The 14,053-nt window shown below is 26.0% G+C and overlaps 1 protein-coding gene across 1 annotated transcript in view; it reads right to left on the reverse strand.

Annotated features, from left to right (window-relative positions):
• Positions 1-269: 269 nt before the first annotated feature.
• LOC112680701 (chorion peroxidase-like) overlaps positions 270-14,053 on the reverse strand; it is a 14,651-nt gene continuing 867 nt past the window's right edge. The window contains exons 2-15 of the mRNA XM_025550884.1: positions 7,543-7,689; positions 5,991-6,067; positions 5,379-5,472; positions 4,910-5,301; positions 4,562-4,735; positions 4,360-4,438; positions 3,796-3,941; positions 3,411-3,652; positions 2,752-2,884; positions 2,425-2,662; positions 2,163-2,255; positions 1,924-2,093; positions 1,725-1,833; positions 270-578 (exon numbers count right to left, since the gene is read on the reverse strand). Coding sequence (XP_025406669.1) covers positions 500-578; positions 1,725-1,833; positions 1,924-2,093; positions 2,163-2,255; positions 2,425-2,662; positions 2,752-2,884; positions 3,411-3,652; positions 3,796-3,941; positions 4,360-4,438; positions 4,562-4,735; positions 4,910-5,301; positions 5,379-5,472; positions 5,991-6,067; positions 7,543-7,689 — 2,173 coding nt within the window. The 3' untranslated portion in view covers positions 270-499. The remainder of the gene's footprint in view (positions 579-1,724; positions 1,834-1,923; positions 2,094-2,162; positions 2,256-2,424; positions 2,663-2,751; positions 2,885-3,410; positions 3,653-3,795; positions 3,942-4,359; positions 4,439-4,561; positions 4,736-4,909; positions 5,302-5,378; positions 5,473-5,990; positions 6,068-7,542; positions 7,690-14,053) is intronic.

Raw genomic sequence — 14,053 nt, forward strand, 5'->3', positions numbered from 1 at the left:
AAACTAATTAAAAATATATAAAAATGTAATTACAAAAATGAATATACAAAATCAATACAATTTGGCTTATATATATTATAATACTTTGATTGTTTCATGTAAAAAATAACCTGGTATTTGGTAATAAATACATTAATACATAAAATATTTAGTATATATTAACATAAATAATGTACCAATTCATTATAATTTTAGACATTTTATCAAACTTTAATTTTGTAATTAAATTTTTGGATAAAATTGTTGAAAAAATGATTATCTTAATACTAACTATGGGTATGATTTGTATATAAAAAACAAAATAACAATAATAATAATAATAAATATTTCCAAAAATGGCCGATATATGTTTTGGTTTATGTTAATCAAATAAGCCAAACATATATTTAATAGATTTCAATAATATCTCTTCATTTTAAAAATCTTTCATTAAAATACTATTTGTTTTTACTATTTGTTGCGAATAGTATTTAATCAAAAATAACGGATGCATATATTTTTATGATATTGGAAAATCAGCCCATTTATTCAAGTTCACCGATGGAATGATTCCGCTTCGGCATGGTACTCGAGGATTTCTATAAACACACAAAAATTAATTTTTTTTATTAATAATTATAACAATGTTACTTAGTTATTAAAATTAATATTATATACATATACAAAAAATATAAAAAATCTATTTTTTATATATTTATTTCTAAAAATTACAATAGGACAATATGAATGCAATTATAAGAAAAGTCATGTTAAAAGTTTCTGTCAATGTAGTTTTATCTATAGTCTGATAATCATCTTATATGTACTAAAAATCTTTTAGAAACCAGAAACCAATATATGAAATACTGTAATTTATTATTTTGTTATATGAGTATGCATGTTTTAATTAATTTGATTTCAAAAATGAAAACAAAAAACCAAAAAGTTGAATGATACTAAATGCTCGTTTAATGAAATATTTAATAGAATACTGATAACCAACAATACCAGAATTATTCATAATAAAGATTATACCTTATCATTTTTAGTCATATTTAAATTAATTTAAAATGACTTAGTATACCAAAAGCTCAATTTATTCTATCCATTTAGATCAGTGGTTCCCAAACTGTGCTCCACGGAACCCTTAGGGCTCTGCAATTGTTCCTCAAGGGCTCCGTTCGTTTTACCATAAAAAATGAAATAACGTAACAATTATTGATAGTAATTTAAAACAAGGAGTGTGAATATTTTTCAAAACTATTAACTCAAATATAATTCACCAATACGTATCCAAATAATATTTCAATCCCGATAAGAAAACAAATTTTTTTTAATTTTGAATAATATACGTTCCCATTCCAGGGGTTTCCCAGTCAGATATATTACATATAAATAAAATATTAAATGTACACTATTTTGTTTTGAGTTTCCTCTTATATAAATACATGGTATGTGTAAGAACATAGGAAAATAATACTTAATTTTAAATATTTCTTAGAGCCCCACGAGGAAATATTGCTTAAAAAAAAACCACATGTCTGAAAAAGTTTGATAATCACTGATCTAGATAGTAAAATAAAAAGAAACAAATTTAAATTGTTTTTAGTATTTCATTATTAATACATTTACTTAAAAAATTATTACTGAAAAATTAAAAAATTAACTAAAAATTATACTCCAATTGTGTACTTATGACAAATAATGTAATTATGTAATATAAAAACTTTAGGAGTGTTTCTTACATTTCATGATCAGGTAGAACGATTGGCCACAATTGAATGGTGTCCATCAAATCAGTATTGTCACATAACACTCGAGCTAATCTAGCTTTTCGAATTTCTTTAAGTTGTTCTGAATATAAAAATATTTAATTTCATTAGCATGATATCTATGGTTGTTTATTTGTTCTTCTATCCAACATTGAATATTTTTCTAAAATACCTGGAGTAAACGAAGATGGTTGATTGGGCAGTTCGTACCAAAAACGATCACCTCTTCTGGCATAACTGAATTGAGTAGCTAATATACACGAAAATACTGGACCAGCCATGCTACCGGGTAATGGTTTTTCGGACACGCCTCCGGACCATAAATCTACGTCATCTGGAGAACTGTAAAGATAAAATAAATGTATAAACTTAATAAGTAAGCGTTGACAATTTATATGGATTTATATTCACTCGTATATTGTCGTATATCGGAATACAGTAGAGTTAGGCATATCCAAGGATAAACTCTGGAATGAATCAGATGCTGGAAGGCCACAAAATTTTCTATAATAAAAAAATATTTATCATTATTATATACACATATATGTATATCAATTTAATCAATTTTCAGTTTATTTATAAACCAAAATAGTACATAGTACGTATGTACTAATATTACTATAGTATAACTTATAATTATAGCAGCGCCTATACATAATCTCGTTTCACTTACCTGTATTCCATAAATCCAGGCAATCCAAATTCTCTGCCTCGTTGAATATTGAATGCCACTAAATCAACTCCAAATCTTTGGCCCGGTTTCTTAAACAACGTATTCGTTACCTCTTGTGTGACTGAGTCGTCCATTGCTTGCGCAACTTGATTTGTCAACCCCATTATATATTCGTCAAAAACTCCAGCTCTGTATAAATCATATGGACGGCGGATGAGATCGGACAATTTTTTAGAGGCTATGGTCATAGATTCAAAATAATCGAATATTATTACTTGTATTTTATTTATGCCACGTATACATGAATATAAATGAGTTATTATTTACCAATAAATTTGTGTGCCTTGCTCCATCTCTCTACCGTTGTAGGCAAAAATGTATGACCAATTCTAAATGCGGCTGCTGAAAATTCAGCGAGAATATTAGGATTTACATTCGGATCATAACCATTCCAATAACCCTAAACACAAATCACGTCTTATAATTTTAAATAAATTTTAAAAATTAATAACATCTAATGAAAAATACGTATATCTATTGAGAATAATATTAAAAATTAAAACCAATTAATGCAATAACAATCTAACTACACATTTAAGACGTTTGCATAATTGATATCAAACATAATTTACATGTTATATATGACATTTTTATTAATAAATATAATGCATAGATGCAATCTTGAAAGTAAGCAATAAGATTAAGAATTTAAAATCTGTAAAAAATAGGCTTAAAAAAACATTTATTAATTTTTTTTCATATAATTTCATAAGAAGAATTATTATTTTTATGATAAAATTAATGTTTATTATACTGTTTTATATTGTTATTGATTATATTAAATTTGTTTATAATCGTTATTTGAAATTTAATTTTATCATTTGTTATAAAATTAAAAAAATATAAACAAACCTATTAGGAGTGCGTAATCATTATAGAAGGTTTAAAAAAAATGTTTCCCTTTAATTATCAACTATAATAATTACTTCTTTTTGTAATAATAGTCCAAATTTTTCCATCACTCCTTTTCCAAGCAATGTAGGTAAAAACTCATTATATGTTATATGTTGAATTTCCGCAATCACGATCCTTCTAGCTTCTTGGAAAATAGTTTCATCATCCCAATGAGGATTAATTTTACTGAATTCGTGTGCTATTCTATTATGTTCTCTAGCCCATATTGTGTGCATAGTAGCCAAAATGAGTTGTTCATTTACTCTTACTTCTCCTAAAAATAATAATATAATAATAAATAAATAAATAAAATCACTCTCACATTAATATTTTAAATGCAAATTGGTTATTAAAAATAATAAGAAGCTATAAACTAACTATGAATGCATTTCAAAAGACTGCAATTACTTGATTTACCTGCATCAAAACAATATTGTGAACGATTTAATCTCGTACATCCTTCATCAGGATCTTTAAGTCTCAATGGCAATAAATCTTTTAGTCCGTGATTTTTAAATGCCGGGTTCATGCGAAGTAAGCCTCCATAACCAGTTCTCAAATGTCTGATACAAAGTACAAGTTTCATAATCAATAATAAATTCATCCTATCTACTTATCATATAAACCAATATCTTAAAATTTAATGTTTTAAGCATAGTATAAGAAAGAATTTAATTTTAAGAAAAACCGCTTATAAGTGTATCACTTTCAGATGCCTACATGATTTGATGTACATAATATATGTAATATACTTAATTAAACGTTAATTCATAAGAAATTATTAATTATAAATACTATAATATCATAATTATAATAGGAAAATAATACTAAAATATAGTGTTGATAAAAAAAAATAAATATATTTTACATACAAATATTAATTTTAACTTCAAATTTAAAAAAAAAAAAATGTTTATCTTATTGCACTTAATTTAACACTTAATATTGTATGTAAAGAAATTTGTATTTAAATGTTAATACCTAGCATATTCTTCAGTTACACTATAAACTGTATTCGCGTCAATTACACCAGTCAAGGTATTGAATCCTATTCTTGAACCTAAAATAATATTTTACAAACCACGTAAATTATTTCAAAATATTTTACATACAAATATTTTTTATAATATAGACTTAGATAATTGAGCTTTGCTATTGAAATTTTTTATAGAAAATTCCTTACCTAAGCGACATCCGGGTCTAACTGAAGGAAAAGACCTTACGAAATCGATACACTTGACATTAAATTTACTGTAAAAGTAATCATCGCCAGGAACGGGAATTTCGTTACAATAAGGATTTTTTAAACTCGGAGGTCTATTACAACATTCTTCTGGTTCATTCTTAGTGATGGGATCTAAAACAAAAAAGATTTTTTAAATTAATTATCCCAATATATTGTATAATAAAAATATCTATTCTATATTTTGAATGTAATAATACTTTAAATAAAAAACTAGTCGCACCATTTTAGTTTTATTTAGCGTGGGATTTAATTGTATGGAAAAAAGCTATGAACTTTAAAAATTACCAGCTGGCGTGCCCATGAGTGTAAAATCGTGATCCATAAACTGACCAAAAGCAACTAGCATCAAAGTAGCTGCATGTTCATGGTATCCCTCGTCCGGGTGCATTGTTCTGGAAACCACTCTAGCTATTGGTAGCTCTCTGTTATTGAGGCTGGAGACTTTCGGAGCACTCATACCATCGGAAAATAGTGGTCCCACTAGCCTCGAAAACGGCGTATTTGACGCTCCCCACGTAGGGTGTCTGACGTTGTTACAAAGACCATCATACCTTCTGTATTTACCCGGTCTGCATTCGACATTAGATAAGAACGCTGGACACACTTCTCTGATTAAGGTTCTTGACGTGTCTATCTTAGGTAATCCTTGTTCTACTTCTTCGTATGAAAGCCCATAACTATGTATTTAAACGTAACCCTACATTAGTTAACAATGCACACTCAGTATGTGTACTAGTACGTTATTCCATTTTACTTTTTCGTCAACTGTATAGATATATCCAACAAGAGTTCTCCAACAGATGCCAATTCTTGAGCTGTCCACTTATCTTTATTTGTTTGTGCCACATCTAAAAATTTAAATATTTGTGCTTATAATTTCTAGTTATTGTAATATTAATTTTTCGAATGATTTTTCTACTATATGTTATACAGGTCACATTATGTGAGTCTGATGTATCTTTAATTTTATCACATTATATAGGCAATTGGATTTTGCAATACTATAACAGTTACAATAAAAATAATTCCCCAACAACTATTCAAAAAACCGGTTATGCAAATAAGTATTATGAATTTTTTATGCTGTCACTGCAAGTTATCATTAATTTCTTTAGAAAATTGTATTTATATATATATATATATTTGAATATTATACTGTTAAATATTTTTTATTTAAATTTGGAATTAAATAAAAATAAAACTTAAATGCATCGTGATTCATCAGTTAAATACAAAATTTAGTTATATAATTTTTTATAAACTCCTAGATAATAATCTAATAAATAACTATAAATGTATTTTATGTAACTAATTTATGATATTCTTATGAACTTAATTAAAATTTTTTTTTACCGTGTATACTTACTGATTCTTTTTCTTGCATCTATGTATGCTTGGTTGATTGCTTCATACGTAATACATTGACCTGATAAACCCAATCCACTTAATAATTCAAAAAACAAACAAATAATTAGATTACAATATAGTAATTTTATTAAAGATTCTTGTATTAATCATATATTAAGAAATCGTGTAATATCATCAGATGTAGTGTATTATAAATTATAATTACATTTTTATTGATGAACTTTGTTTATTTTTTATTTAAACACATTTAATTTCCAATAATACATGTACCTACAGCAATTGAAAATGTATGGATTTTTTTTGACGAATTTTAAATTATTTAATTTATATTTTGGTTGAGTTTGAAAATAATTATTATTTGAATAATAAAATGTATTATTTTTGTTAAATCCATGTATCAAAATTTGTTTAAAGTATGCCATGTCTTAGATCAGTATGCGCAACCTAGGGGTTACCAAATTTTATTAGGGGATCGCCAACAATAATTTAACACCAAATGAAAAAGTTTGATATTACATATGTATATTATTTTATAAAACACTAATTTTGTATTCATTTTATTTTGTTTTCGATCAATAAAATTAAAGAAATATCAAAATTACCAACAATTAACGAATTAATACATATGAATTAAATTATTCTATATATAATACACTTATATAATGTTAGTAGGAAGGGGGAACTCGATTTTACATCAAAATAAATTATTTTAAGTTCATAAATCAAAAAGGGTTATGTATTGCCATCTTAAAATTATAAAACTACAAAAAAATTTAGTTACAATTAAAATCTATTTGTATAAAAAAAAGGTTATTTTTTTGGTCAGTATTTAATATTGAGTAAAAGATAACTCCTAATATTCAAGAAATAACTGTATACCATATACCAGAGGTTCCCAAAAAGTGCGCCGCGATGTCTATACAGAGGCGCCGTGACGTCATGAAATATTATCTGGTCTAAAATTTTCCTTATGATTAGACATGCGATGACTTGGGGAAGGGCGCCCTGAAAAACTTTAGATCAAAAAGGGCACCGTGAGTCGAAAAAGTTTGGAAAACACTGCCATATACTATATGTTACATTTTGAACCAACTAATAAAGTACCGAACATTATTTTTTTGGAAAATAAACCCACCACGTTGTTCAATATCCTTTCCCTCAAATTTAAAATACAATCAATTAAATAAATATTATTTCATATTCATTATTTTATTATTATTATTTTTACAGTGGGCATAAAGAAACTTAAAAATAAATTAAAATGAATCGATATTAATTTAAAACATCGTTTTCAGATTTATGTTTCTACACTTTTATCTATTAATTGGTTTTCACAACTCAACTATTCTTCTTATTTGAAGACATTTTATTTAAATTTAAAGATACTTATTTAAAAATATATTAAATGGAGTTATTTTGAATTTTTCAATTTAAAATACAAAGAAAATTTCTTGTTGAAATGTATATCGTGGTTAGTAATTCATTATAAAATATACATTATATACATTATATACAATATACATTCGTTTAAAATATACATATATACATACTTTGGACCTCCTTTCAATGTATTAGAATTAAAGTCAAAAAAACTAGTCCTTCCTGCACCAGTGATATGAAGTGCACATTCGGCATCTATATATTGGGTTGATGTTAAAGTACATATTGCCAGTACCGAACTGACAATTATAAATACTCTGCAACAAATTACACATATAAAAATATTAATATAATTTAAAAAAATATTACCTTCTGATCGTTATGAGATAAAATGTATCTAATATTTACTAGCAATGATTCTAGACTTGAAATAAATACAAATCGTCGAATCTCAAATGGCTCCCATCTATCTAGTTTGCTTATTTTCAAGCAACTCCCGTCAAAAAAAATTTTACATTTACGAACAGGTAAATTGCCAAACGGCTCCCGTCGAAAAAAAATGTACAAACAGATATAATTGTATAGTTATAAACTTAACAATAATTATTGGACATATGCACGCCTGTCTACCAAAACAGCCTACAAAATAACTGCAAGATATTATTACGCTCTTCGTAATGCTATTGTTATATATATATGTTAGAGTTAAAGCATTTAATTTCGTTATTTTATGAAAAAACTAGGTAGTTCAAGAATTACCAATGAATGTTAGTTAAAGTATGATATCATACATGAAAATTATACTTTAACTAGTTATTTCATAGAATATCTAGTTATTCTATACAATTTTAGTTTGATATATGTTAAAGTATAAAATACATTAAAATTTAAAATATATTATAATATTCTATTTATTTTAAATTTAATTATTTATTTGTACATACAAGGCTATTGTAGAGGCATACGAACCAACACTGAATGCGTATGACTGTAAGACTTTTAGTAAACTTTAAACCTTACTAATATTATTGATAATCTTAATAATAATATATATACAACAATAATTTTGTCTACAAGTTAAACTTACATGAACATTGCAGTCACCAATAACAAAAACGGCAGTTTTATCTAATTTATTGCTATGATGGGTAGTAAAATAACAATATTGTACATGTATAAATATATCAATTTGACACATTTACTAACCAGGGAATGTATTAAATAACTCGTTAAAGTATAAATTATATACATTACCTACACGTTTTAGTTATTTTATAAATTATCTAGTTACTTCATAAACTAACTAATTTAATAAATTTAAAATTTATAAAACGAAAAACCGAAAATATATATAATTGTGCCGAAACAATTTACCCGATTTATGATTTTTTTTTATATTTTTATTTATACAAACATATTTTACATTTTTTTATATTTTTCAACATTAAAAATTTAAAATTTAATATTATACTAAAAATTATTTTTATATTATTTTAATAATTTACTTAGTGTACACCAGGAACAATTTAACCATATCTCTTTTGAGACAGACCTAAGTCTGTATAAAGTGGAAAGGAATTTATGTTGTAAAAAACCGGAGCCGTTTGGAAATTAACCTTTTTGTAATACGGGAGCTGAATGGGCTACCACCAAATAAATGTATCAAAATTATCTAAATATATATATTAAAACTCGTTTCTTTACGGACCGGACCGGACTGATACATTTTAACTAAGACCAAGACCAGACTGGACTGAAACATTATTATTTTACTATGTTATGTGTTGAAGTAAAATTATATTAAATTGTTGTTCAAGTAAAGACCATTATTATCTTATTGATCTTATTAAACTGAATGCGGACGAACCGGACTAAACTGATTTTTTTTGTAAACAAGGGAACCGGACCGGACTGGACCACGTTAAATTGAAAAACACGAAGACCGAAAATTATCGGACCTTAGCCCGGTCCGGTCTAGACCAGAACGTGCAGAGCTCTAATATATATATATGTATATGTATGTTATATATATATATATATGTTACGGCTAAATTCCGAAACACGGCTAAACACTATCCGGATAATGTGCACACAATCCATAGTATCTGGATAAAATTAACGCTTAACATTTAGAATCATAATTTCGTATATTAACCATTGATTGATGGATGAAGTAACTGGGTAGAAAAAATGTACAAAACCTGGTCTTATATAATTTTATTTTCGACGGAATTAAATGTAAGATATAAAATTACTTATGGTGCTAATTTTATGATGTAAAACCCGTACAAAGATGATATGTAATTATTTATTACTACCATTTATCTCACGATCATTTATCGTAATCGTTACCTATATGAGTAAAACGTCAGTTGCTGTGAAATTATGTTCGGAGTATAACGTCAAGTTCTGAAATATTAAGAATTCAAAATACAATTTGTATGTATGTTTTAATAAATTAATTGCGAAAAAAAAATTCGATTTATTTATCTTAAAAAAAATATTATTATGTATGTTTCGTGAGATAAATGGTATATTGAATCCTCGTTTTACTCCTCTTAGTTCCACCCTTGTATATATGTAACACTTTAATTCATATTACATTTTTTTTTTTATATTTCAGATGGGCTTAAATGCAATAATCAGGTAAAATTAATTCACTAACAAATTTTGTTTTATATTAACAGTTGATTAAATTTTTATTATTATTATTATTTTTTAATTGGTAAGTATAACCAAAAAAATTTAAAAAATTACCTATGTCAATTCAATTTAATATGATTTATATTAGCTTGCAAACTGCACTTTCAATATTTTTGTTGCTCACGTTTGTATCCTATTCATAGATTTCATACTATAAGAGAAAGTATTCTAACAAATTGTGATGAGAATCACGAACTCAGCTGAAGACTGTTAAATCTACAAATTTAATAGTTTTGAAATAAATGTTATAACTTATTATTGTTTGAATGAAATATATTTTATAAAATGATGCTAGTCTATATCTATTAATGATATCATTGCTATGTTACTCATTTGTTAACTCATTTTAGCTAAATCATGATTAACTAACTATGATATATTACAGGGGCGTATTTGGATATTTTTTTTTTTGAGGGGGGGGGGGAGCTGTGGTATTTTCTCCAACTGGAATTCCCTAATTCGGCCTATTAAAAAGAAAATTTGGAAAATTAGTATACAACATTTACCTATAATAGCGAAAACAAGTAACAACTATACGACGAAAACCGATCATCGTGATAGTGTTATCGGTCGTCGCCGTCACTTTTCGGAAATATTTTTGTTCATACGGGCTCGTATAAATATTGTACGATGATTGAGACGCGACAACGTGTGTATATCAGTAAATTAATTCTAGATAAAAGAAATCGAAATTACGATAATGCAGCAGTACGGTACGTCAAAATTAAGCACATGTACTAAACTCAATGGTATAATCGTCACGATCAAAATCGCCAAACACTACATGAATAACTTGTTCGTTGTAACTAATAATTCTTTGTAAAATTATATTGATCTTTTACGATTTACATCTGATAGGACATAATAAGCAGACTCAGACCGGGTTGCATAAAGATCAGTCAGTGAACTTGTTACTGGCCTTGTCACTTATTCATTCTGTTAAGTTTTACTGATCGATAATATTATTGAGGTGTTTCATAAAGAAAATTTAATTTTATTGATAGCTGTGGTTACCAAGTAAATTAAACCGTAAAATAATATATTTGATAAATAGTGATAACGAAAATAATATTAACTTATTGATACCAAATAAATGTATTCTACAAATTTAAAATTATAATACTATAATAAACATAATTATAATACATAATCCTATGATGAACCGTGAACAAATAGGGGATTTGTTATAACGCGAAAAACTCGCGTTCTAGGTAAAAATTGAACGATTTTTATAACAAAATCATCTTCATCGCTGGACAAAGATGATGTAGAATATTCCATTATTAATGTTTAAAATTATTATAGTATTATTATAGTTTAAAAAGAAACAAAATTAATTATATAAATATTGTGGATAAAATTTGTAATTGATAATATCGGTTATCATTAATATATCTATAAGTTACCGAACCAAAATCGGATCTGTAGTATACAGGACCAACAATCAGTAACATATAGAACCGTTAACACTATTTGGCGTTTATAAAACACCCAATTTTAATTACCGAACCATTAGTGCGTTATCAGTCTGTAAACTGTATGCAAGTCGCTAACGAACGTTTATGCAACCCACCCTTAATAAACAATTCCTTTGACAACAATTCCCTTAAACAAGCCTCCTCAGCCCCCCCCCCCATAAATACGCCCTTCTTATATTACATTAACGCAATTCAGTAATCCCCATACAATAATTAAAAACAGTTATATGACCTAAGCACTAAAGATGCAAAAATGACATAATTTGTGACATATTTTCTTCCGTAATAAAATTATATCTTCGTGAGATATCCTTAATTTTTTTATGGAGGATAGTTCATAAATAAATATGTGCTTTGTAATTTTAATAATACATCAATTACTATATGAATGGAACGATGAACCACATAAAATTGGTCTATTAATATCGATTTATGATTTAACTGCATTTGTAGTCCGTATAATCTCATTATACGGAATTTCAGCCAATATTTAAAAAAAAAAAGATTCTAGAATTAAGTTATGTTTCTAAAATGTAATCAGTAAGTTTGTAAGTTGTTTAATTTTCAAGTGTATTAGACATTAAATCTGTAAAATAATAATAATAAAATATGCATCAGATTCTTCGGTGCTCAGAAGAAAAGCTAAACCACAAAAATTATTTTGGTGTTTTCGTACGATACGAATTTTTTTTCTTATCTCATTTTGGCGCTTATGTCTTTCACTGATTAAAAACTGGTCTCAAAAATTAAGCGATAATCAATAAAAAACTAAATTAAAAATAACCTACTATAAATTTTTCTCACAAAAAAAAATTCTATAGTTAAATCATTGATTTTCTTTAAAATATTCAACATCAGTTATAATTTTTAAGCTATTGATATAAAACTGTTTAATTTTTGTGTTTTTAATACTTAAAATCAGATAATATCTTCTTCGTCATTTAATGTATTTCATTAAAATACATAATTGAAGTTCATTAACCTATAGAATATTTCATTAAGTATAAACATTTGTCAATGAACCATAGAGTTTTAAATAATGCATGTGTCAGCATACTTATATCTGTATTCCTCTAAAGTTCAGTATGAACAAAATATGATTTACAGTTTATTCATTTTTTTCACACAGACGTCCAATACACAGTTTGGCATTTTTTTTAACTTGAAAATGATTGGTAATCATTTTAATAGATCCTCTTGGCTACTAGAAAAACTAAACTAATATTATGTGAACGATTACATTGATTTTATTATCAGATTTTTACGAGCGATACGTAGCACGAATTTATAAACACAAGTTATTATGGGTATTGTGTTTTGGGCTCACCCACACTTTCACTAACAACAAAACCATATTATTATTATTATTATTGTTATTATGCATGCCATCATCATGCGGGACTTAATTTTAAAACCATCTAACATCTAAATATCATGGTCGTAATAGATAATGTTACATACGAGTTCATGCACACTTAACACTTAACGAAGAATAATTTAATCATATGTTGTTATATGTTTCATGTAGTTATCAAATTTAAAATGTTGAAATCTTTTCTGAAAATCAAGTATCGAAATCATGACATATGTATCTATTATCCCGATGTAACCAACTCATATCCATTTTAAATTATTATAAATTATTTATAATACATTGCCCTTCACATTTACAGTCATCTAATTGGCAAAACCTTTGAAAAAAATGTATGATAATCCTAAGAATAATTTGGTCTATGTACCAGTATAATTAAAATTCGAAATTAAATCATGTTTAAATGTACAATAACACAATAACGTGCAATAAGAGTATAATTTACCATCTACAGAGAAAGTATTGAACAAAAATTATATTTTTTATTATAATAGAGCTATGGTGAAATACCGTATTATATTGTAATGCCATTCTTTAAATAGATTATGACTTTCTTGAAATTTATTTTTTGTTTATAATATATATACTTATATGATAAAATATGTATTGTTATCGCCATTATTCTAACTTTTAAACATAACTTATACTGTTGTTTGTTTATTAAAAAACTATCGTATACGTCGGTAAAAATCTTAAAATTGTCTTCATTGCTAGAAGATAATGTACAAAATCACACCTTTACCGTTCAAAAAATGTATTATTTGAATTTTTTTTTTTTTGTTTAATGATACGTAATTAATAATTAATCATCCAATAGAATAGCATAGTTTTATATGGTTAAAAAAAAATTTTATTTACTATAACACAAAGTATATAATTGAAACAATTATAACAATTTTAAATATAAATTATAAACACAATTATCATAATATGAAATGCCTTTAATTAAAAGTACAGAAAAATTAAATTTTTTAAATGATTATTTAATCATAAACACTGACGATTATTAATTTTGTAGTATTATTAATTTTTGTGCACATTTTAATTGTATTTATTCATAAAGTTACAATTTATACTGGCAAATTAAAATCACGAGATAAATCGTCTCATCATAGCAAAGTAAATAGC

The sequence above is a fragment of the Sipha flava genome, unplaced genomic scaffold, assembly GCF_003268045.1.
Source record: "Sipha flava isolate LNK unplaced genomic scaffold, YSA_version1 101_pilon_pilon, whole genome shotgun sequence".
NCBI lineage: Eukaryota > Metazoa > Arthropoda > Insecta > Hemiptera > Aphididae > Sipha > Sipha flava.